The 25,629-nt window shown below is 46.9% G+C and overlaps 1 protein-coding gene across 8 annotated transcripts in view; it reads right to left on the bottom strand.

The window, feature by feature from the left end:
* The window catches only part of HIVEP3 (HIVEP zinc finger 3), a 217,171-nt gene that overhangs the window by 53,210 nt on the left and 138,332 nt on the right, over positions 1–25,629 (bottom strand). For all 8 annotated transcript variants that reach the window (XM_004947684.5, XM_004947682.5, XM_040651959.2 and 5 more), the window contains 2 exons: positions 11,373–11,437; positions 854–6,512 (listed from right to left, as the gene is read on the bottom strand). In XM_004947684.5, coding sequence (XP_004947741.1) covers positions 854–5,968 — 5,115 coding nt within the window. In that variant the 5' untranslated portion in view covers positions 5,969–6,512; positions 11,373–11,437. The remainder of the gene's footprint in view (positions 1–853; positions 6,513–11,372; positions 11,438–25,629) is intronic.

The following is a 25,629-nucleotide window of genomic DNA, read 5'->3' as shown; positions in this document are numbered from 1 at the left end:
AAAAAAATCTGGCCTCAATGCAAGATACAAAACTCCAGGCAGCAGAAGCATCTTAAGGACTCCTGCACCCATGTGGCCAATGGCTTTGGCGAGCTCTGCCTGCACGAAGCCATTGACCTTGCTCCTCTTAATTCCAAAGACAACCTATAAAATATCCTTAGATATCCAGAAAAGCAGGCAGACAGCTAAGGACATTAACTACATGGGCTAAAAGACATGGGTGTTTTCACAAGACTCCATGTCTAACCTACTGAGGCACTTTTATAAATGTCACTGCATGCCTATACACTTCTTTGGGAGCCTAAATACACTTGCAAATCTCCCTTTAATATTTTTAAATACTTTTAAGCATGCCTCTCCATGTTCATTAACGTGAGATCAGTAGATGCACAACCAGACAGAATCCCATTTCCCCAAGGTAATCCTTTTTCATTTATAACATGCAAAATGTAGGGAATTATAACAGCATTTATTTAAAAAAAAAATGTTGTAAAGCTATTTGAAATATCGAGACAGAAATGCAAATCAAGTCTAATCCTTTGTGCTCAAGCAGTGGCGGTTCATGGTGCGGTGGTGATTCCTACATGCTCTTTTGATTACAAGGCAAGTAGAAACTGGAGGACAGAAATAGGGCACATTGCTTTGGAGTAGGGTTGCCTTTTATTTATTATCATTTTGGGGGGGATTCTAGTGGGTGTTAGCTTCTTCACTCTATAAGTCTCACTGAGAACTTACCAGACTGAGAAAAGGATGAACAAATTCCTATTAAACTAACAGCAGCAATTCCCCATCCCTCGTCCCCCTCTTCCCATGTATCCAAATAGATGAGGAGAAATATATAGGATTGCATTACCTCTGTCATTTTGGGCTTCCTGGAGCTGGACGGGACAAGCCTGCCTGCCTCTGGCCGTGGAGCAGTAGCCATGGTGTAGGTTTCCCTGCTCACCTTCTGCTTGGACCTCAGGAGGGACAGGGCGACTTTAGTGGATATACCCGGAAGGTTGGGGTTATACAAGCTAATACACCAGCTGGCATACACTGAAGACCGCCGGTCGACTTGCTGGATGTGATTTGGCTTTATGTAGTTTAAATAGCACCAACTGACATTAGTGGTTGTGTGGAGACTGGGGAACTGAAGTACCTTCTTCATATCCGTACCTTCTCGAGACTTCATTGCACTTGAAGGGACCTCGGACAGAGGTGCAGGGCTTGGAGGGCTTGGTGGAGGCTGCTCCACTGGCTCTTTGGAGTCTTCTTTCTTCACGCTTTGTAAAGGTGCCTTGCCAAGGGGCTGCTTGCCAGCTGGCTGCTGATACTCCTCCAGCGCCTCAAAGCTTGGAGAACCGGACCGGGACACAGCTTGTTGCAAAGTACTCGGGGTTTCCTTTAGCTCCGACTGCTCTAAGGACAAACTAGGTGGTGTTTCAACCTCAACCCTGCCTTGGCTTTCGGTAAGAAAGTGAGCTTTATCCTGCTTTTTCCCTTCCTCTATTGCACTGGGTGGCTTCACCACTTCCAACTTCTCCTCTGCTTCTGACACCTCCTCCTCTTTCACTCTTTTCTGCTGCTGCGTTTCCATCGTCAGCTCCAAACTGCCCGCTGGAGAGAGCATCCTCTTGCTTCCACCAACGGTGGATGGGCCTCCCTCCAGCCCGAGGACGCTGTCTGCTGGGGAGGTGAGCGGGATGCAGCCCTTTCGCTCCGGTAGGGGTAAGGGCACCCTCAGATATGGGCTCTGGAAAATCCTTTGCTCCTCTGTGATCATCTGTGCTAGATCAAACCCAAGGCCATGCACATCAGCACTGCAGACCAGGGTGCCCTTGGGTTGGCAATCATCGAATTTGGGGAGAACGATAGAAGAGGAACTGCACTGGGATTGAGTGACCAGGATCTGGGAAAGCGTGGTGTACATGGCGCTCCCGTAGGACGGCATGTTGGTCTGAATGCGGACGGGGACCACGAGGGACACCACAGGGTCCGACCGTGTGGGGACGATGAGCTGAGCTGTGGACACGGGCACTGAAGGACTTGTTGTGCGGGTCAGGGGGTACAACCGAGTGTCCGAGCTGTATTCTGTGCACGGGGAAAGGCTGGAGGTCCCTGCTGCTGGGAATAAGCTGGATTTGAGCTGCGGTAAATGTCCCCCAGCTTCTGGCAGCTGGAGAGCAAACTGAGACTGAAGAGGCAGGAAAAAGGCAGAGGAGATGGGCGAGGAGCTGGGGTAGTGCACCGGCAGGAAGGAGGGGTGCTGCCTGAAGGGTACCTCAGTGGGGTGCGGAATCAGCGGTGGAGCGAGGTGCAGGGGGCCTGGGTGCAGCAACGTCTGCTGGAGGGGCAGCGGAGGGGTCTGGAAGATGGAAGGGGGAAGCTGGGGCACGGTGAGCTGCGCGGAGAGGAGATCGGACATGGTGTGTGCAGCAAAGAGCTCTGCAGGCTGCCCCGGCTGGGGCAGGAGGGGCTGGTAGGGGAAGATGGAAACTTGTGGGGAGAGGAAATGCTTTTCGTGCAGTGTTAGCTGGGGGACGGGGTGGAAGACCTGCAGGGCTTCTGTGTAGGGCTGGGTATATGCAGGCTGGGGGCTGTCTTTTGGCTGGCTCTTATCGCTTGGGTAGGTACCGTGAGAGGGCAAAGGGGATGAAGATGGCGGCTGATGGGGCAAACTTGTCGAGGGAGATTTGCTCAAGGAAGGAACTGGGTCTTCTGCCTCTGGTCGGCCTGCTGGGGCTGGGTCTGGCTCGTGCTCTGGATGCCTGGTGAGGGATGCTTGCCTCACAAGAAAGCATTTCCTCCTCTCCTGGGGAGCCGAGGAGGTGGAGGGGCCGGGAGTGGAGGCAGGCGTGGAGGACAAGCTCCCATAGTCAAAGGACTTGCTGCGGGTCTCCGACATCTGGGAAACATGGGACACATTGGGTGTCTGCTCGGAGGCAGATCTCCGCATCTCCCTGGAATGGTGGTGGTGGTGGCTTGGGACCATCAACATGTGGGAGCCAACACCTGGAGGCTTGGAGTGGGATTCGGGAGGCTGGCTGCCAGGCTCTGTTTTGCTGTGATCTTCCCGATCGAATGACACAGAATGGCTGGAGCCATGGGATACACTGCTCTCCTGGCTCGGGCTTCTGGTGAGAGAGACCGACTCGAAGCTGGACTCTCCAGAGGACTGAGCCATTTCTGCCAGCCGCAGCCTCTTCTTTTTTGGTGGGAGTTTCTCTGCAGGGAGCTGAGAAAGCGTTTGGCTTCTCTGTGGCCATTGAAATTCCTCTGTTTTTTCTGGCTCTTTTGGAGGAGGCTCTGGCTCCGTTTCTGGTCTGTCGGGCTCTTCCGTGACCAGAATCTCTGGGACCTGGATGTTGGGCTGTCGCACCAGCTTGGGCTGCAGGGAGTGATGTGGGCGGCTGTGCTGCGTGGTTGGCTGAGATGGGTACTGCGGTGTGGGCTTCTCTTCGCCCTCCAAGCCGCTCACCTGCTCGATGGAGTCGGACTTCTCAAAGGAGCTCGTGTGCTGGATGACAGAGATCTCCTTTGAGGTTGTCCTTCTCTCTTTGCCCTCCGTGCTCGAAACCAGTTTGGTATTCCTGGAGTGGAAGCTGGCACTGACATCAGAAGGTGCAGATTTCCCTGGGTCTGCTGGTGACTTCATGGATTCACGGGTTAGGTTTAAAGCAACATCAGATGATGCCAGGTTTGCAAACTGAGCCCCTGGCCCAGTGCTGGAGGAGGGAGTATCCGACAGCTCAAAAGCTGGAGGGTCCTCATCATCACCCAGGCTCTTCTCTTTTCGCCGTTTTCGGAGCGGGGTAAGCTCCAAAGTGCTCCCTAGCTTGTAATGCATCACCTGGGGCCATGTCTCAGGATCCATGACATTTTTCTCAGTCTCTGAAGAGGTATGGGAAGTGGAAGAACGTGGCTTTGAGAGCTGCAGTTCTGAACAGTAGTATTTCTTATGGGCTTCATAATTATCCCTTTTCTTATACCGAGCACCACATACATTACATTCATACATGAACCCTTTAACTTTCGGCCCCTTCCGTGATTTTTTGGTAAGATCGCTTTCCTTGGTTTCAGGCTCCTCTGGAGGTTTGGAAACAGTTTCTTTGCTCGCAGAGCTAACCTCCTCCGTGACATATTCTACTCCCAAAGGTAGCTCGATAGCTGGTTGTCGTTTTAGCATTCGAGGATGAGAAGAAAATGCTTGACTGCGGCTTAAGACTTCAGGCTCCATGATGTGATCATCAAATGAATAGCTACCTCTAAAGGTGTGTGGGGAGCTTATAGTGCATGCAGCAGAAGGCATTGAGTGGCTTCTTAGGAGAGGCACTGTCTCTGTGGCACTGTGGGATTGCTGAAGTGACAACAATGATTGTTCGGGCTTCATTTTTTCACCATGGGATGTCAACGCTTTTGAGGCATCCAACTGGCTACTGGAACCAGACTTGATATCAAACTGAAATGGTTCCCTGTAAGCAGCAGACTTTGGAGATTCAATGCTGCTACGTCTAGATAAAGAGCTTCTTCTAGGCTTAACACTATCTATTTCACTGGTATCTACAACGGCTTCATTAATTGTAATTAGTTTAGTGATGTGTTCAATAACCTGTGTTCTAGGCACAGACAATGGTACCATACTGGGTTTCTCTTCAGTAGAGAGATGCGGAAACCCCTGCGTTGTGTTTGTAGACAACATTGCAGTCCTTTGCCCAATTCTACCACATTTCCCAAAAATAATTTCTGCATAAGATTTTGCATTGGTATTTGGGGGGCTGATCTGCTGCTCTGCACTTTCCGACCTGGAGAAGTAGCCTGACTCAGTACTTCCTTTACTCCCCGGGCTCAGGAAAGCTTGTTCATCTATGACCTTCTTCCGTTCACTTAAGCGGAGTGCGAGCTTCTGCTTTATTGTGTGGGTATCTTCCGATTTATGGCTCAGAGCTTGGTCAGATGGCGGCTCTGCAAACTGGCTGCTGTCCTCGAGCGACTGAGACATACTGGAATGGGACAGGGAACAGCGGTCGTGGCTGGAGCCTTGGCTCCCGGCGCTCAGCAGGCTGCTGGACAGCAGGGTGTGCTTCTGCCTGGGGGAGAGTTCTGCAGGGTGACCCGACATCGCTCCCGTCTCCTCCTCCGAATCTGTGCTTTCTCCTTCTGTTGGCTCCTCAAAGTCCTCCCCACCAATCCTCTCCATTTCCAAGCTTGACGGATACATCTCTGCTCCTATCCCTGAGGCCAGCCCAGCTTTTATTCGATGAGCATGAGATTTCCTATGTTTATACAAATTGCTCTTAGTCTTAAAAGAAAAGCCACATGGAATGCAAGGGTACGGCCTCTCACCTGTGTGTGACCTGATATGTTTTTGGAGCACACTTGGCTTCGCACAAGGCCTGCTGCAGTACTGGCAAATGTATTTGCCTGGCTTCTGAGGTTTCTTTTCCTTCTTGTGCACTTCCTCAGCTTGTTTTAAGGGAACCTGTGAAGGGCGAGGGATGTAGACCTTTTGAACGGACGGCATGTCCTCTCCAGGAATGATCGGTGAATGGGAAGGTAAGATCTGGCCGTGGTGTGCATGAAGCCCGGGCGATGGAAAGGAGCCAGAGGGACCTGGTCTTACGGGATCAACTAGCTGCCATGTGGGCCCTTCAAGGACGTGCTCGGGTTTCCCAGGAGACATGAATGCTGGTGACAGTGCGTGCTGCTGAAGCTGCGAGACGTGGGGAGGGTGTTCGAAAGAGGAAGGCTTAGGTTGCTTCTGATGTCCAGTCTTCTCCTGAGATTCCTCCCTTGGAATCGGCAAAGAGCCAGAAAAGTGCTGCTGCGATATGAGATCTCGGAGAGGGGTTCCTTGCGAAGAAGCGGAGCTGCCCTGATACGTAGCTGCAGATGAAATACTGGCTTGGAAAGCCTCTCCTTTGGGAAGCCTCTTTCTTGGACTTTCCTCAGCCTTTTTTGTGCTCTTCTGGCTTTGTTCAGGATCCATGACCTTAAAAGGGTCTTTGAATGCTATTTCGGGAAGGTTTTGGCAGGCTTCATTTACGAATAATAAAGGTCTCTTCTGCAGATTCCCTGTTTTGCCTGCATTTGTTACGAAGCTGGAGTCGCCAGGAGATGGTTGTTGATTTAAGATTTTACTAAAGTGTCACTAGTTGCTATTTGACTCAAAAAAAAAAAACGTTTCAAGGTCAATAAAGTTCACATTGGTAACACATGACAAACTACTTCAAAGAGAGAAAACTTTCCAAAACTTTTAGTCCAAATATTTTCCTTGTGAACTTGGTTAAGGCTTTAAACCTTGCCATTTTATTTCAGTTGACAGTGGCAAGCCTTCAAAGTCAAGATGCAACCCACAATGTGTCTCTTGTTTGTTATGCAAACCTTTGAAAACTTGAGACTGTAGCACTCATCTCATAATGATCTTTTTTTCCTGTGCAAGGAAAATAACGCTGAACGGTGTGTGTCCCCCTGTGTCTTCCTTCTGTTCCACTTCTGAGTTCAAAAGCCTTGGAAAAGCATTTCCAACATTTCTGCAATTACATCCAAGGGAAAAACAAACAGAAAAGAATTACTTCAGCATTTGTATTTAAGTAATTAAACAGTGCTACTTTTACAGAGAACAACTGTAAATATTTTGCAAGAAACTCAGAATAACTGATTGAATGTCCACAATTTATGAGACATCACTTGTAACGATAACCTAAACATAAATCGTACTAAAAGTCAAACCTCAGGGACTTGAGCTCAGTGTAATGTACACACAAGTTGGCACTGCAGCTGTAACCAAATACAGTAACTTGAAACACACTCAGATCTGAAAAATGTATTTAAATGGCTTCGAACGTGGATTCCTCCTAATCTCCTGCAAACATTTACAGTTTTACAGTTTTCTGTAATTGCACTTCCCTTCCTAACAGACTACACAGACAAACTGACTATATACAAAGCACTGCCTAATGCAGCACATACATTCACTGACAAATAAAAAGCAAATCCTTCTGCATGAAATCTGCCCCTAAGCTTGCAGTAATCTTCTGTGTCACTTACAACAATAGCAGGCAAAGAGAAAGGACATGCACTCTTTTACTGAAATTTTGTTGCTTTAATTTCCTGCCTTTTGCTGCCAAGCAATGATGCAAGTCCAGCTCTATACTATGCACATATTTCATACGGGCAGGATGTTGAAATCGCTTGTCTATAAAAGCAAACCCTCTTTATAATGGGAAGCTCTATGAAACCTACCATGCTTGTCATCAAACACAGCTACTAATGAGACACTTGGAGAGGAAATATCTGATTGCACTGAAAGAAGACAGCATCACCAAGAGACGGAACAGAAAGTGGGAGGAGTGTTCCCAAGAATGGGGCTTTTTAAGTGAAGCAAACTGATACGTATGATTTACAGAGAGATAGAAAAGAAAGTATCTTCCTTACGAAAGTATTCTCTGCTTTGCTACCACAGAATGGCATAGGTTTAATGGGAACTTGCTCAAAGCCCTGCTGCTTTGGTACTGTCCCATACAGGGAGAGGATGCAGGGACGGAGCTGAAGAGTAAAGCACACAAAACGGAGGCACAGGGGATTGCACTCCATGTGCCTGAGACTTGAGCTGCCCAATAGCCCAGCCTTATCCAGAGCAGCAACAATGAAGAGCCAGCAGAAGAGGTCCATTGTGTTCTATGCAAAATCCTCTGTTTATCTGGTCCTACAATCCTGTGGATGCTCCGCATTCCATGAGAAAGAACAGATGTGGGGTGTCAGGTAATTTAATCTAGCTGTGTGTAAAAATATGGCAGCATCCAACCAACCAGATTTTACAGGAGTGGTTAAAAATTGTCTATTCTTCGGCTGGGACTGATCCATCTAACCTTAGGTGGGTTCAAGTTGTTAAATTCTCTATCCTCTATTGCCCAGAGAGGTGGTGCAGTCACTGACCCTGGAGGTGTTCAAGGAACATTTGGTTTTTGTGTTGAGGGACATGGTTTAGTGAGAAGTATTGGTGATGGGTGGATGGTTGGACTGGATGATCTTGTAGGTCTTTTCCAACCTTGGTGATTCTATGATTCTCTCTAACTACCACTGGGAGGTGCAGATGCCAATGAGGGACCCCATGGGGACAGTGCATCCCACATCAAGGTCTCGGATCAGTGAGACTGATTGCCCTGATTTGTCAGCTCTTATTAATAGGAGCAGTGGCTTACTTGGTCTGCTCTGACATCCACACCTGAGCTACATGCACAGAAAGCTCACTCCTATCTTAATGCTTTACTTTCCTTTTTCTGATCTCCTCCAGCAAGAACTTTGCTTCTTCCCAGCCTTGCGCTTGCCCTGACTCGCTAGGAAAGGTGCCTCATGTTTATATGCTCATTACTACGAGGCGTAATTAATTACATTTTGAAATCCCTTTCTGAGAGTGCTGGCTCCTCCATGCTGACCAAGTGTGGTCTGGGCTACATTTAGAGTGCTGTATTTACAGCACAGGACTTACTCAAGATCAAAGGCGGCTGGGAAGCTGATTTATCACATCCATTTTTGCCCAAGATTGTGTTCTTTGCCCCACTCGTGACGCACAGAGCACATTAACGTGGTAGAAGAGGATTTAAGATGAGACTTTTTCAGCAAGCACAAAGTGAATGCTGCCTCCCACAAGCTCGCACACTCACATTTAAGAACTGCCAACAAAAGAAAGCCTGAAAAACATGTTAATACTGTTTTCTCCTATAGACTCTATATCCACTCCTAAGTGCAAAATAATTGGGCCTGTGAGGAAGCTTTCTAAGACGATTCTTTATCATCACCAACTGTTCAGACCATTCTCTGATGAACACATGGGCTGCAGCTGATTTTGTCGTGAACTCTGCACAAAAGTTAGCATTTAAAGAATTGGTCAATGAACAAGCACACCTGCTGCCTACAGCAGTGAGTGCGACCATTCTGGGGCAATTCAGGCTACTTTCTACATATTTTTTCCATTACTGGAAATGGCCCTTGGAATGGCAATGGCAAAAGATAGTTCTCCTGGCTGGATACCATTTCATTGTATTGATACCTCTCCAAGGAAAATTCAACAGCGCGGAATAAAGCAGCAGAAAAACATGAAGTCCACTGAAGCTAAGAACTGTGGGAGTGTTTCTCTCCCATGAGCTTGGTGACATGGTGGGACAAGGGAAGGAGAGTTTCCAAAGGGCTGAGGGTGGATGTCTAACCCTGCTGTGCCCCGCTGGATAAAACCCGAGATAGTTAAGGAGGATCACTGTGCAGACAGAAAAGCCTACTCTCATCTTATTTTTCTTCATTTTCTTCAGTTTCTCTTAGCTTTCTCTCAGCCAAAATCTGCCTTCAAAAACTCCAGCCTTCATAGACTCCTAGAATCACCAAGGTTGGAAAAGACCTCCAAGATCATCCCATCCAACTGTCCGCCTACCACCAGTATTTCCCCACTAAACCATGTCCCTTACCATCATGCTTTCCTCATTCTCCTATTTTTTTCTCAGAAAAGGCACATCTTTTGCTTTTACTTTCATCTCTGCCTCCACATGACCTGAGAAGTCTCTTTCCTCTGTCATGTGCTATGCCTCTACTTTTTTTTGCTTATTGGTGTTGACTTTCATTTAGCTTGTGCTCTGCACTGCCTTCTCTGTAGATCAGCACAGCAAGGCAATGCATAGCGCTGGCACAATGTCAGCAAATCCCTAAGGAAAAAGTCACATGGATTTTATGGGACGTGGTTTCCAGCTGCTAACATTGCATGTCTGGGGCCAAATCCAAAGTACAGGCATTAAAATGGAGGATTCCAGCTATTATTCCTACTCAAACATAATTTCTCAGGGTTTTAATTGAAGTGCAATGGAGTGAACATGAACAGAAATGCCTGTTTTGTTTCTAAGACAGAAACAAAGGCTTCCACCTTGATGAAGGAAATCAATGAGAAAATTCCCTATGATTTGAATGGGACCAGAGTTTCACCCCAAAGCCTGAGACAAAATGCTTAGGAATGCTATTTTAGACAGCCTTGTTGGTATTTTGAATTATTTTATTATGGCTGCAATGGATTTCTGTGAAGATGCACAGGAACACAGACTCCAAATCCTGAACCTCACCTAAGCCCTCCTAAAGGACTTGAGGAAGAACCAGCCAGCTAGTGCCAAGCGTTGACTCCATATGTGGGACCACCATTGCACATATTCCCTAGAAGAAGCTCTTTGCCATTGGATTTGGGATGGAAGCTCCCAGAAGTTGGCAGAAAAGTGACACCTGAGCCCCAGGTGGGAACATCACTGGGAAGACATCTGAAGGAATCCTTCATCTACCTTGCGGTTGGCTCCCAGGACCCAGTCCTTTCAAGTAAGATGTGGAAAACAGCAGTGCTTGGCTTTCTGCTGCTTGCCTGTTGCTTACAGCACACTAAAACATTTCATTACAGTGGTTCCTTAAAACCCTCCTGGTGGCAAAACTCTGCTGTTTGCAATACCGCAGCAGATGGAAGGGTTTTCTTTGCTGTTTGGACCTGTGTAAGACAGATTGAGATCCAGCAGGCTTAGCGGGAAGCTATTCCAACAGAAACCCTGCCTTTCCGTACCATTCCAACCACAACAGACAGCATTTTCTTCCACACACAGAATTTCAGGCTGTTTTTAAGAAGGTGAGAGCAGCTAGTGTGCTACTGGAAAATCTGCCTGGTCACTCTCCGTGATAACTTCAAAGCCATTTGGCCAACTTCCATCACATTTAAAGTCTACCATAGCTGACATATGTTAAATATATTTGGATTCTTCCAAGTTTCGTGAAAATGAGTGAAATAAGCAAAATGCAAGCTCCTATTTCTGCTCTGCAGAAAGGTATGGCTCCCTTCTTACTGGCAACCACTAACATTTAGCATTTTCCCATTTTTAAACTACAGATTAATCAATCTGGAGAGACACAGCTGAGTGAAACCAGATCCTTTTTGTCAGTAGCTCACAGTGTTCCTTGGTTCTTACAAAGCTCTGCAAGGCAATGTCTTATCAGAGCAGATAGGGCTACGGGCAAAGCACAGAGCATTCTGCTGCCTGGAGATCATGATCGTCATGATGAGATCCCAGCTGCAGCTCTGAATGACAGCACAGATGCTCCCTTGAACTTTCAAAGTGATTTATGGCCAAAAGGGGTTCACAATGTAAATAGTGGGCAGCACTGGTAGATCATTACTTCTTGTAAATATGCTCAATAATATAAAATGCTGATGCAGCATTGGCAGGACTTGCCAGGCAAAAAATTGCTATGTTTAGCAAAGAAAAAGCAAAGTATGGCAGACAAAGAAGAGAAAAACTCCTGTTTCCAGGCTGATCCCACTGCAAAGGGCAATGCACACATCCAGAGCAACTCATTAGGAAAAAGCAGAGGCTACTTACAGTGGACTTGATAGCCTGTAATTTTGATGGTGTCTCTCCCTCGTTTGCCCAAGATTTAATTCAGCCTGTAAAAGAAAGAGCACGTTGAAATCATAATGCTTGGATATTAAAATGCCATCTCAGCAGTGAACACACAGGGTTACATCAGGTGCCCTGATGGAGAAGATTGCTTGGTAACCAGAACAGTACACAAACAGAGTCCCAACAGCTGGAGATGCCCTTGGTGACTGCACTCACCTCCTGCAGCAAGTTCACCCTGATGGTGATGTGCACACTGCTGGAACACATTGCTATGGATTCTCCTCCTCTGTGGACACCACACATTGGCAAGCACACATTTAGACAACCTCCACTTCATTCAACCATTGAGTTCCTCCATACTTACCTTACATTGAGCTTTTAACATGAATGCATTGATCTGCACAGGGGTCAGGCTTAGGCGAAGCAAGATCCCAAGTGCAGATGCATTCTGAAAAACAACCCTGAGCACATAATCACAGAATCACTCAGGTTTGAAAGGACCTTAAAGATCATCAAGTCCAACTGCAACCCAACCATACTGCCCAAAGTCTAACAACCCTCCACTAAATCATCTTTGCATACATTGCATGCAAAGAAAAAGATGACTCCTCCACAGACATGACCACTGCAATCCCATGGAAGAACAGACTGTTACTCCAAGGCAATGGCCCATCACCAAATCCTATGCTCAGTGGCACTGTGCAACCCACCCTGCAGCAGGAGGGCTCAGACCCACAATAACAGCAAAGGCATGGGCAGAACTAAGCAGAGCTCTTCCTTGTCTGTGTGGTCACAGCTCCTCTGAAACACAGAAGAACAGAGAACAGTGGCAAATTTTGATTACTGTGCCCAAAGTTTTAAATGGGCTTCACTCTTGCCACAACCCCCAGCCTGCCTTCAGTCGCTGCCACATTGACTGCTAATGGTGCTGTGTCCAGCTCTGGATTGTGACTTCCTTATCCCTCCGAGCCCTGTACCACAGACCTGCCCATGTTATTCAGAGCTGCCCAGTCCCATCCATTCTCTTCCTCCTCAAAAATAGCCTCCGTAAGGGGCTGTGTAAATATCTAATTGAGAATAAGTCTGGACAACTGAACACTTAGGCAAGCAGCCTCCTATCAGTTGAGGAGCGTGCCCAAGCACAGCAATGAGAGAAAGGTCATTTTTTCAGAGCTCAGTTTTGCTCTCCTGTTTTGCCATCCCAACGCCCAGAAGCTCAGGAAGAAGCAGTGGATGGGTGGCATGGCAATGCCTGAGCACAACCCTGTCTCCTCCCAAATCCCAAGTCCAAAGTGGAAACAAGTTTGGAGAAGAGTTATAAGCACCGCTGAAGACCTGCAGCTACCACAAACCATAGTGCAATGAACCCTTGTTTGTCTGGGAGAAGGCTGAAATTTCTCCTCCCCTGGGGCTTTGCATCCTAAAACCCAACCATGGCTCAGCACAACTCAAACCACTCATAGAGCATCAGTATCTGCACGGAACAGAAGAGAAGAGAGCAAGACCAGGGCTCTGCTTCCACCTTCAGAGTCACGCTTTATGGCTGAAGAGCCACCAGTTGGACAGACCCAATGCTGAGCTCCATGTACCAAGAGGAAAGTCACACATGTTTCTTGCTAATACCCAGGACTGATGAAGGGACTGCACCCACCAGCACTTCCACAAGCCACAGTTTATCCAGATGTGAGTCCCAGTGACGTGCTCAGTGACACGCATCATAGCAGACAAAGGAAACACTAACAGAAGAAAGGGGACATGCTCACTAGATGCAAGCGAAGTAGAGCAGATGCATATAAGCACTGCTGCAGAAAGGCACGTCCAGCAGGGATTAATGCAAACAGGCTCTGTATAAAGCAAATGTGCTCCTCGGGGACAGCATGAGGGTATCCGTAAGTGCACATCCCCCATGGGCTGGGCTCCATCTTCAGCCCCCTCTCCTCTCACTTCACCTCCAGCTCATTGCTGGGTTTCCCACCTTATCCTGACCCTGCCGCATGCAGCAGCAGCTTCACATTTACAGCTACAACCTCTGGATGAATGCGCCTGCTTCTCAAACCAATTCCACACATACAACATCTGCTGAGCTGCTTTGGGCTCGCCAAGGGCAGACAGCAATCCAGGGCTCAACTCATGTGACTTGGGCTCAATTCCCACTTCAGTTACATGTTTCCTGTGTGAAACTGGGCAAGTCATACATCTACAACCCGCATTAGTCCCCGCTTCTAAAATGGGGATACTTCCCTATTTTGCAGATGTGATGTGAGTCATCCATGAGTGTCCGTGAGGCCCTCGGATACTACGGGAAGGGAGAGACCTGCAGAGATAAAGTATCCTCGTAACTAGAAACAGACGGGGAGACCTCCAGGAGACTTTGTCTGCTCATTAAAAACTCAAGGATTGAATGCTGTATTGGTTCACTTTTGCTCCTAACCCACATGGCTTCAGCAGTTCCCCTTCTTACCAACCTGGGCAGGCATGGGCACCTGTACCAGCAGGAAAACAGCTGTGCGCTTTGCTCCCAAGGCATGCACAAATGATGACTTCCATAGCTTAAAACAGTTTTTCTTTTTTCCGCTACCGCATCCAAATTGAAACAGAGTTCATTAATGCAGCTAGTGAGCACCACCACTGGAAAATGGGCAGCATGGAGAGAGGCTTTCTGCCCCACAAACCCAGGTAAGGAAAACACCGTCTGAGAGCTCCCTTCCTCCTGGTCCCACAGATGCAGAAGGCAAGACAGGGTTGTGCTACCCCAGAGCACACAGCTCTGCCCCACACACTGCTGACCTCTGGGCAGAGCAGTGGGCAGCCCACGGCTGCTCCATGTCACCACAAACACATGCTTGGGAGCAGGAGACTGCAGTAACGCCACTTCCATCATTAAGGACAACTGAGATTTGAAGTTGAGTTCCTGCAGACAGGAAGGTAATGCCAACACACCACTCTTATATATCCCAGAAGGGGCTTTTTTTTTGCATTCGTAATGTACCTAATCCTGTTTTCTCGCACACAAAACTCAAGAAAATGGAGTTTTTTCCCAATTTTTAAGATGACCCTTAAGAGCCATTCAGCACTGGTGACTGCTAAGTGGGATTACGTGCATCACCATCACGTCCCTCCCGAGGATTGTAACAATCTCTGCTGCTTTCACTTCTCACGCACTCATCGGTGCAAAGAAGTCATTAGTGAGCTAATATTTCGAAACTACTGCTGTGTAATGATTCCTTCAAAATTCATCCGAATTCAGTGCTCCAGACCTGCCAAACCCTGAATGGGAAGCCAGCTATTGGCGAGAGGGTGGTTCTTTCCAAAGGTAATGTGACTTGCATCCAGCTAAAGCAGTAATTGCCTTTCCCTGATAATACCTTCCCCCTGCTGAGACTTAGGGTTAAACTCATGCATTGAGAAACCTTCCAAAACGTTTCTACATAGTTTCAAACCACAGGAGTGGGGGGGAAAAAAAAAAAAAGAAAGAAAAAAAAAAGAAAAGAAAAGGACAACTACAGTTCAGATGGAGTTTACGATTTCTGCTCAATCTCATAATTGCAGGGTGAATCAGTGGGGAATGAGGTCTGAGTCAATCCCACAGCCCCTGGTCTCCTGGCCAGCGAGCTTTGTAGAGATCAGCTGAAAATGGTTTCCCTTGACCCTCCCCTGACTTATCGATGAACTGCCTCTCCTTCCTGCCCTGGATGCACAGAGCCATGGCTCAGCAATCTTGCTGCCCACTCACTTCTCCATTTGTGCTAAATCCAACCAGCTAACTGGTGGGTAACGGAAACGTAAAAGCAAAACCCAGGTACACTGTGTGCCCCAGGTAATTTCAGCAGGTGAGAAGTGAAATGGCGCTTCAAGGCAAAGGTTGCCCTTCTGCAAGACCGCACGCAAAGCCTGGACACCCATGGAGCAACTTGTCCCCATGCCATTAGTCCTTGGGGTCAAAAGATTGACCCTGGCTTCATCTGTTTACGGATATAATTGTAGCCTCAGAGCTGCAGCAGTCAGATAGAGCCCAGGTCACAAAGCTGTTGCTTTGCATGCGTAGGAGACCAGACTCATTTTGCTCATTACTGCACAGATCTTGTGAAGTCCCATGCAAATGCACCCCCCCCACCCCAGAGCCCGGTGCTGCAGGCAGAGCACATCGTCTGCATCCACATTACGCAGCAGTGATTTTAGCAGTCAGTGCAAAAAATGGACCCTATAGCAATGACCAAAATGAAAGCAAGCTCATCCCAACAGTGTTCATTTCACCCTACAGTGATGCACTGGGAGTCCCAGGTCCTGGCTCCTGGCTGCCCACCTGGCAGGACTGGGTTTATCCCACCAGCAATGAACTGTAGCTGCGTGTAATTATAAGATTAATCCCTATTGCAGAATATTCCTCAGTGTTTTACATCCACAGGTTTTTGCCACCCAAGGTTTGGACCCCACACCAGACTACATCACTCCTGTATGGTTCTGCTTCTTAAGGGTACTCTGAAAGCTCTGCAAGAAGGTTGCAAGTCTGCTCTTTTCAGACTGGAGAAAGTAATAAACTGGACTGCAGGGGTGTCTGACCAAGAGAGAGCATGGACCATGGCCCATCCTCCCCATGGGGAACTCACCCTGCAGCCAGGTGCAGGGTTTGCCCCAAGGATGTCCTTGCAGGACACAGATGGGGCAGTGATGTCGCCTCCAGGTTTGCAGGACTGAACAAAACCAAATGAGGAGTTTAAAGACAGCACAGACAATGGAAGGCAACTTCTAACATTCACATTTCATCTCTGCTCCTGGATAATTTTACTCCTCAAGCTATTCTACAAACTGCTCTTTGTCTCATTAACAATAAAACAGAAGCAATTAAGCAAAACGCAATAAAACCTCAGCAAAATCAAATTCAAGTAGCCTCCAAGATCACTGTATCACCTCGCCAAGATGACAAAGTCATCTTTCAAGTTGACACTGCAAAATGCTCCCAGTTTGCTTTGAATACACAAGCAAGGGGTAGAAATGCTACAAAAAACCTCTGTATGCAAACACACCTCTCCCTGCAAGTTGGAGCTGCATTGCTACCTATCCCTGTGCAGAACTGCTCTACTCCAAGGCCATAGTAAGGCCCCCTGTCTTTGCACAGAGCTGACTATGCAAATTGGAGATGCAAAGCATCCGCTCCAGAATGCATTTGCATCTCTCTGTGCATAGACCTCAAAGAGAGTAACAATGCACAGCTCGAGCAAGCTGACAAAACAACTGCTGAGGTTTCGCTGGTTTGGGTTCACTGTTCTTTCAGTGCTGCCATATACGTACACCCTTTTTAGTGCCCTTTTTGCCACTGACCTATTTATTTCTTTTTTTTTCCCACCACTTATACATGGTTACACACAGGAGTTTCAATTTCCTGCCCTTTGGAGGTCTGCAGAACTGAGTGTTCTTCTTCCAACTGTGTGTCCATGGGACAGCAGAACCGAGCTGCACACAGCGCCCTCAGATCTTAGAATCATAGAATTGTCATGGAATTACAGAATCACAGAATCAATCATAATTATGGGTGGAAAAGTCTTCTAAGATCATTAGGTCCAACCATCAACCCATTGATGCGTCATGCCAGCTGCAACGCTGTGATGTTTCTGCTTGGCTTTGGCTAGCCCGTACACATTGACTTTTTTAGATATATATATTTTTTCCTTTTAATGTTTTCTCATTTGCACTTGAAGTCATTAAATATCTCTGCGTTTTTGTCATTTCCTTTTCTGGGAAAACAAAGTAAATTCACAGGGCTTTAGCGAACTCTTCGAACACACGCAGGGCTGCATCCTTGCACGGTTTAATGCCAGTCCCTTGTAAAGGTGAGAGGCGTTTGAAAGGCAGCCAGGAAAATCTGGAGTATCACATTTGACATGCACAATGTTGAAATAAGCCAAAAGCATGCAGGCCACAATATGCAGAGCTCCTCGCAGGGACAACCAATGGCTCTGCTCACCCCATTGTTCAGCAAAACCAATGCACACTCAGCAGAAAGCTCCCCCCAAAAAAACCATGGAAAGATTGCAAAGTTCCACCCTCTCAGCTTGCTGATTTATTCTTTTCTCCCCATGTACAGAAGAGAGGGATCAGGCTGATAAAGTACTGATAAAGTACTGCTGCCATGGAGTTTGCCATTGCTTTGGCTTTAGGAGCAGCATGCTGATAGAGGATCAATGCTGAGCTGCTCGTTGCTGGCCCAGTCCTTTGCTAAGCCACTGATCAGGGAGCTGCAAGCAGGAGGGGAATGGGAAGAGCATATATGAGATATGGAGAAGTCCTGAAAATGCCCAGGCACAAAGAAAGCAGAAAGCCTGATGAACTTCTGCCCAATACAATGCAGTATCATAGAATCATAGAATGGCCTGCGTTGAAAAGGACTACAATGATCAACAGCCCTACCAAAAATACAGTAAAATCGAGTAAATTAGAGCATATCTCATCCCTTGGATACTCAAAGCCTTGGAGTAGTCCTGGGGTAATAAAACTGACCTGCACCTCCGTCCCCAGGGGAGTGAGATGTCCTCCAGCAATGGCTTCGAGAGGTGGGAGCTGGTCCCTTTCCTGCCACAGCCGTGTGCTCAGCCCTGTCATCCTGCAGCACAGAGCCCTGCACCATGTCCCAGCGAGGGGACACAGCCAGCAGCCGGCCACCTGCCCTGGATGCTTGGCTCCAGCGACGGGATTGGGTTACAGCCCTGTGCACACCACGCACTGGGCTGAGCCAAAGAATTTCATTTTTTACATGGCAGGGTCCTGCTGTCGCTTTTCTAAGTCCAGGAGGAGCTCCATTGACACAGATCCATCTCTCACACCACCCAGAGGGAGCACTACCTCCATGCTACCCAGGATGAGTTCCTTGGTCTGCAGCTTCCCCAGAGGCTCACATCTGGAGGAAAGCAGCTTCCTCCTCCTCCCCCAGAAAGGAAGCTCCTTTTTCTGCCTTCAGGTCCTCACCAGGTCTCAATTGCTTCAGCAGGACTGGAAAGAGTCAGGACTTTGCTGGGAGACCCACAGGGAAACCCAAGCAAGAGCCCATCCTGGCTGCCCTACCCAACAGCATCACCCCAGGTTACATGGCTGATGACCGTCTGTAATTGAAATCCGACTGAAATCTAAGGACCCATCGTTACAGATCTCACAGACCCCTTTGAGCAACCACAGCCTGAAATTCCCACACTCTCTTGACAGGAGGTTTGTCTTCCCCTGCTGCTCTTGCCCAACTGCCTTCTCTCCGCTCGGAGGGTTCCAGCCCTGGAAGCGATGCATTGAGTTAACCAGCTTCCTAAGCGATGTAATAAGGATACAAAGATAATACAGATATCCACATGCATTATTAATTCTCAGAGTAAGGATGATGCAAAAGCAGGATGCAGAGAATCACTGCTTCCGTCCACAGCCCCCAGACCAGAAAAATCAGGAAAGAGCTCTGTGTTCACACGTTGATGTACATCAGTGACCCCACACTGCACACTGTGAGGATGCATCACCACTGGCAGACCCTGATGCTCCTCACACCCAGGCAGGGAGGCTTGGGGGAACGTCACCTTCTGAGCTCTCATACTGATGGGAAAGGGCAAGCCAAGTGTCAGAAAAGAGGAATAATTCTAAATCAAGATATAAATTTGTTTAATGGGAAAGAATGAAAAAAAAGGTGACTGAGTTTGGAGGGGATGCTGGTAGCTTTATAGGAAGAAAAAAATGAAGTCTGGACACTGTTTGCTTCCTTCCTTGTCATCACAAAATGACCCTGTATGCACATACAAAAATATACCTTGTGCAAGTGAAACGAGCCAGTACTTAATGAGAAGCAGAATGGCTTTGGGTAAGTTTCCAGGTGACTGACCTCCTATTAACAGATGCTTCTTGCGGATGAACACAAATATTTAGGTAGGGACCCCATTGGCACTGCATCCACCTATTCCTGTTTTTTCCTCCTCAACCTGTTCCTCAGGAACCCGCAGCACCAGCCCACCCTGCAGGAAAACAAACAGAGCAGGGCTTCCCACATCTCCTCTACACCACAGAGCCTTCATTCTTTTAGATCACCTTTGAATAAAACATCAATCAAAAATTCCTAAAAAACTCCCACAAAGGATACAGCTGGACCAAACATTTACTCTGCACCACTATTTCCAATAGGCTTCCAATGGGCTGCTGTGGCTGGGGTGGACTGGGCACGGGAAGCTGTTCCATGTCTTCGATACAGGGGGCATTCTTGGCTTTAAAAGTCAATTTGTAATGAAAAAAAAAAAAAGTGTCAAATTTTGAAGAGGATTGATTGAAGTTTTAGGGAAAAAACCCACAAAAAATCCTGGCTATCTGAGTATACCTCGGCATCCATGGGAAGCAAGTTATTTTTTGGTGAATTTTATTAGTATTTAAGTGGCCACTGAAACCTGTCTGATGAAAGTAGTTGCAGATGGAACTGGTGGGTTGAGTGGGAATGCTGAGAGTCCCCATTTTTGTGAAAAGCAGATGGGAAGTTTCATAGCTTACTCCATATCACAGCATTATAGAATGGCTTAGGTTGGGAAGGACCTTCGAGATCATCCAGGTGTAACTCCATGCTGTGGGCTGGTTGCCCCCAGCAGATCAGGCTGCCCAGGGCCCTGCCCAACCTGGCTTTGAAAGCCTCCAAGGATGGAGCATCTACACTTCTACAAGCAACCTGTTCCAAAGAAGTTGTAGATACTCCATACCTGGAGGAGTTCAGGCCAAAGGGAAATGGAACTTCTGCACACCTTTCACCACCATTCCTACAGAACATGGACATCCTGTCCTCACATCCAGAGCCTGCAGAAATTACCCATAGCACATCAGAGCCATAAGCAAAATGACATCTTAATGCAGATCAGGAGAATGAGAACGCTTCAGTGACACCAAGTTCCGCTTTCTAATCCTAATAGACCTTACGGAATTTGCTTCTAATAGCTAATTAATTGAGAATCAGCCAATTGTGTGTACATTTATTATCGTGCTTCTAATGAAATAAAGTGTGGCTTCTGTTTAATTAGAAATGAGCTCACACTGGCGGCCACAGACACCTTTAAAACATCTCTTAGCACTTTTCAGCTGAGCTCTGAGTTGGAATGGCATTAAGGAAATGCTATGGAGGTCAAATATTACTGATTTCAATGCATATAAATATTTTTCAGAGCTTGGTCTCACATCCCTACCGAAGAAGGTTGATATATCCATAGCACAGACAGGAAATCTGAGATAATATTCCTTCTGCTTAGTACAGGGCTCAAGAGAAACCTCATAGGCTTCAAAATGTTTGTTTGATGATATTTGTAAAAGAATTGTCTTTGGCAAGAAAAGAAAGGATAAGGATTCTCATTAACACTTCCACCCTGATGTTGTTTGTTTTTTGTTAGGTTGGTTTGTGTTGTGGTTTTTTTTATAAAGCAGGTCACCTTTCTCTAAGAAATTAAAGCAACAGATCTTAAACACATAGAGAGTCTAGATCCAAGAACCACCTCAGCTACTAATCCAAAAACCTTCGGCCTTGTAAAGCCTCAGGAGAAAGAATTCCTCAAAAACTGTACCCAAGATGAAATCTCCTATAGGCTAAGCTGCACAGAGGTCACAAAAAGCCCTCATTATTTTAGTGTCAGCAAGAAATTCTCTGTCAAAGATCACAGCAGGCTCCATGTCTAAACTTTAGATCAAGTGTCTGCTTAAAACAAACAAAAGTAAAAATAAAAGCAAGGTTCATGATGGTTGGCAAAATGGATATCCAGCCAACATCCTTCTTTCCTCCTGGCTATGCCACATCATCATGAGAAATAGCAATAGAAGTCTGTGGCAGTGCTGATACCCTGGTGTTTGTCAGACACTTTGGTCAGACCCAGTCAGCCTCACACCACGGTTGCAATGGGTTCTCCTGGTGGAAGAAGAGCAGCAAGAACGTCTTGCAAAATTTCACCTACGTAGCATACCACTGAGCCTCTAAGCAGCAGCTTTTTGGATAGAGGGCTGCTGAAAGATAGCCATGGTTACCTCCATCTTTACCTAAAGGTGGTTTAAATTATGTATGGCAAGTTGTTTTTACTGGGCCCATGGAAACATGTATTAGAACTGTCCCATTCTGAAGCACCAAGCACTGTAATGAGACTTCTGCCTCTGCCTCCGCCTCAATGTGCCATGCAATGTTTGTAGATCAGGCAAGTCTGGAATTGCCTCCAGCCCTTCTAGGAAAGGGTTCTTTGTTTCGTTTTGGTTTTAAAAGAAGAAGAAAAAGAAGAAACAACACATTATTGAAGGGCCAGCATTCCTGCTTTGTGCCCAGCATTAGTAGGCAGGAAAGAATAGCTACAGGCCTTGATCTTCGTCTGCTGATGCGGGTCTGTTTTACGGCTACTATCTCTGCAAGCTTTAGGCAGCAGGCAACAGAGCAGGTCAATTATAGCAGTACAGGCATAAAACGGTGGGGGACAGGTTCAGAAAAAGGTGACGGGTGAGGTTTCTGCTTGCCCCCAAACAGATGGCTCCAGTCACATCTCATTAGGGAGATCTCTTGTTAACGTAGCCAACAGTGAGGTCAGGGCTGGAGGAAGAGTTCACAGCTTTAAATAGAGCAGGTGACATCGTCAGAAACATCCGGTCAAGCCATCAGCCACTGCAGCCCCAGTGCAGGTCAACAGCGCTGCAACGTTTGCAAGAGTGAGTCATGAGAGGACAAGAGCTTAGGTTTCCTCCAGCACCTTGCTGTTGGCCATGGGCCACCCAGGAGCCTCACTCCTCTGCTCTCCGGCTGCAGCTTCCATCAAGAACCTCAGTGCACACCTACAGACACAGCCCATTCCTCAGCCTTTCTTCATTGGAGAGCTGCCCCAAGCAACTCATTGGCCATCTGGGTAGGAGCCCTTCTGGGGAACCTGAAACACTGACTTTGGCTTTGTGCCTTGCAAGATTTGCCTTTTTCAGTTTTCTACCTTCATTCACAAACAACAGGACCGTGTGGGAGGAGATACATAAAAATATGGCCCTGCTCTTGTTATGGAGAAGATGCTTGGGTAGATGAGCGGTATGACTGCGCTGTTGACAAGAGAGAAGCATACTTTCTTTCTTCCCTTTCCTAAAAGTCACATTGGAAGATATTGTTCCTTCCTACAGCAAAAGTGAAGTGGTGTTCTTAGAACCAAACCTGAAGGTTTAAGAAGAGGGCTTCGGGAAAAAAAGAAAACAAAACATTATCCAAGAAGGAGGGAGTTCTATGAGCTCAAGCTTGGATGCAAAAGTGTTAAATTAAAAACACACTAACTGCGTGATAATTCCACAAGAACTTGTTTGTCTTCACAGTTAGGCTCTGAACAGCTCACAAACCAAACACTGCGACCAGCGGAGGCTACGTGGGCTATCCCAACAGTGATGAACTGGTGTGCAGTAAGTGCAGAGTTTGTTTTGGGAATTCCTATTCTTAGTTCTAGACAAAACAGCAGAAAACATAAATGCTACTACAGAGAGATAGTTTCAGGAAAATGATTGCATCACATTTAAGGTCTTTGATTTCTTTGGAATGAGTGTTTCCAGGAAGATTGCAAGTTCGGTTTTCAAAAGGTGATGCCATGATCTCGTGTGGTCTTCAGAGACCCTCAAATATAAAGATCGGAAAACAGCATGATAAAGGAAGGAATCTGACTGACTGCTCAGCACAGGCCAGAGAACTCCAACATATCTGCATCAAGATCATTACTTTGACCCTTAGTATCCTTGCAAAAAGCCAAACCAGCTTTGATTTAAAGTCTGCAAATGATGGTAGACAAAGCAGTCCTCAGTGAAGATGCTCCACTGACCAACTACTCTGCTAAGATTCTGTTCCTGTTTTCTAGTCTAACTCAGTCTGGCTTCAGGGCCCAAAGACTGCATCAATAAAATTAAACAGCAGAATAAGGTTTTATTTGTTGGTTTTGCTCTTCAATGAGAAATACCCTGTCTGTCACAAGGTCAAGAACAGATCTCCACATGCCCTCCCTAAAACCAGCCATATATGTTGCAATTCCCCACCCACAATTACTATTTGAGATCTATGTGGGGCAAGAGAAACATACTTCAAATTTTAGACCTTACACAAACCAAAACACAGAGAATTCTTGGAAACACGCTTCTTTTCAATCAGCCCTCTATACATTGAGCACAAGCTTTCTAGCTGCAACTGGTTCTGTGGTCTGCATGGCTGACTGTGACACTGTGGAACAGCTTTTGGTGAGCAGCAATGGTCAGGAGCCAGAAACCATCATAATTTTCCCTGGCCATTGAGACCTTATGGCGTTGAAGGTCAATGGGGAAGAAAAAAAAGGCATTTCTATTCTTTGCAAAGCAGCTGACATTCCTCCAACAGCAAAATACATTTTTTCTACAGCACCAAGACTTGAAAAACATTATTCTTAAGTACTACGATCAAGAAAAGGCCTCTTTTTTTTTTTTTTCCCCTTAGCAACTGCAAGGCCTAATAACCACAGAGCACCCACGACCCCACGCTGAACGTTCTGCAGCTCTGCAGTTCCCCTCTCGGCTCCACAGCGCGCATCCCAAGGACGGGTGCTCAATGTGCCCATGTTTTTAAAGTTCTGTTCCAGTTACTTAAAGCAACAAGAACTCTGCAGGGCTATTATAGCAATTTAAAAAGTAAACTTAACAGGGAAGCGAGGCTGGTTCCATCTGGCTGACAGATTAAACAGAGCCGGGATGCGCTCGCTATTTCAGGACGGGCTCGGGGTAGGGGCAGGCATTGTGAGCAGCTCAGCCCACGGCACGGAGGCACTGGTTTACCCGAAGACACTGTATAAATATTTTGCTGGGCTGCGGAAGGAGGAAGCTCCCCGGCCCTGTGCCGCCGTGTGTCACGATGCGTTCCCAGGCACAATGCTCAATGAAGGCTATTATGGGGAAGGGTGTTTATTTCACATTGCAAAGCGGTTGCCAGAACACACAATCACGCATCTCACCCAACGGCCCTGCGGGCTGCCACGGAGAAACTCCTCTCGGAAAGAGAAGGAGACGATTATGTTGTGATTAACTCTTTGGCAGCAGCACTGGAGCATCCTCACTCCCAGCGCTGCTTACACCCCGCAGAGCAACACTGGGGGGACAAGCCTTTAATTTCATTACAGACAGGTGAGATCACGGCTCTCCTCTTCTTCTCAGTGATTTTATCCTTTCGTTTGCTCATCAGCTTTGATGTTCCACTGATGATTTCCTTCCCTCCTTGGGACAAAAGGGCTGAAAGGGCTGCACTGTAGTAGCACTAACCAGGGCAGATCTACTCATCGGCTGAAGGGCTGCTGGTTTGTGATGTTGTTTTGTTTTCTTTTCCCCCGAGTATTTAATTTTCACTCCAACTGTCGTTTTCTTAATGATGACAAATGAAGGAAACACCCAGTTAAAAAGCCTTGTCCTTGTAAGTAAAAACACTGCTCAGCTTCAGCTCATGTCCCACTGTGCACGCTCTTCCTTTGATAACAATTCTAATTTGCTTTAACTGTTGGGTTTTTTTTGCTCCAGGGTGACTGCTGTCTTTGAGGCAGCCACTCCCAAAATGCACAGTAAATAGGATCAGAATTAGGCCCAATTCAACCCTCTGCTCCCATCCCAACTGCCAGTTCAGAACTTGACGATTGAATTGAGAAGTCTTTCTGATCCCAGGATCCCAAAGGCAACACCAGGCAAATCCTTGACAACTTCACAGAAATAAGGAATTATCGTTCCCCTACTACAGCAGCAAACACAGGATCCTGGAGAAGCATTGTGTGACAAGCTGACAGCAGAGCTGCACCCCAACGTCCTGTTTTGCCTCCTTTATCACGATAAGCTTCTTTTTCCATTCTAAAGAAGCACACTGTGAGCAAGCAGTGATACTTTCCTACCACTTCCCATGCAACAGTCTTTCCTTTGAATACTGTGCCGAAGCCTTACTGCTGCTTCCAGAGGGGCAGCAGGATTGCCAACTGCTTTGGTGCGATGTGCTGCAGGTTAATGCTGCATGGAGCTCGGCGTGGTGACAAGAAGCCTGGAGGTGCCACCAAGATGTGAGTGGTGTATTCATAGGAGAAGGCGAGGAGGTGGCTGTTATGCATGGCTGGCATTTGTACTGCTGTCTTGAAGGTGGTAGACTGGAGATAACCATTCTTGAGAAATCTGGTGTTTCAAAGGCACTTGACTTCACAACAACCACTTTGAGATCCCACCACCCTTACAGATGTAAGAGACCTGTGGTTATCAGCATTTG

The sequence above is a fragment of the Gallus gallus genome, chromosome 23 (genome assembly GCF_016699485.2).
Source record: "Gallus gallus isolate bGalGal1 chromosome 23, bGalGal1.mat.broiler.GRCg7b, whole genome shotgun sequence".
NCBI classification, from domain to species: Eukaryota; Metazoa; Chordata; class Aves; order Galliformes; family Phasianidae; genus Gallus; species Gallus gallus.
Note: the sequence above shows the minus strand (reverse complement) of the source record. Positions and strands in the feature narration are given on the sequence as shown.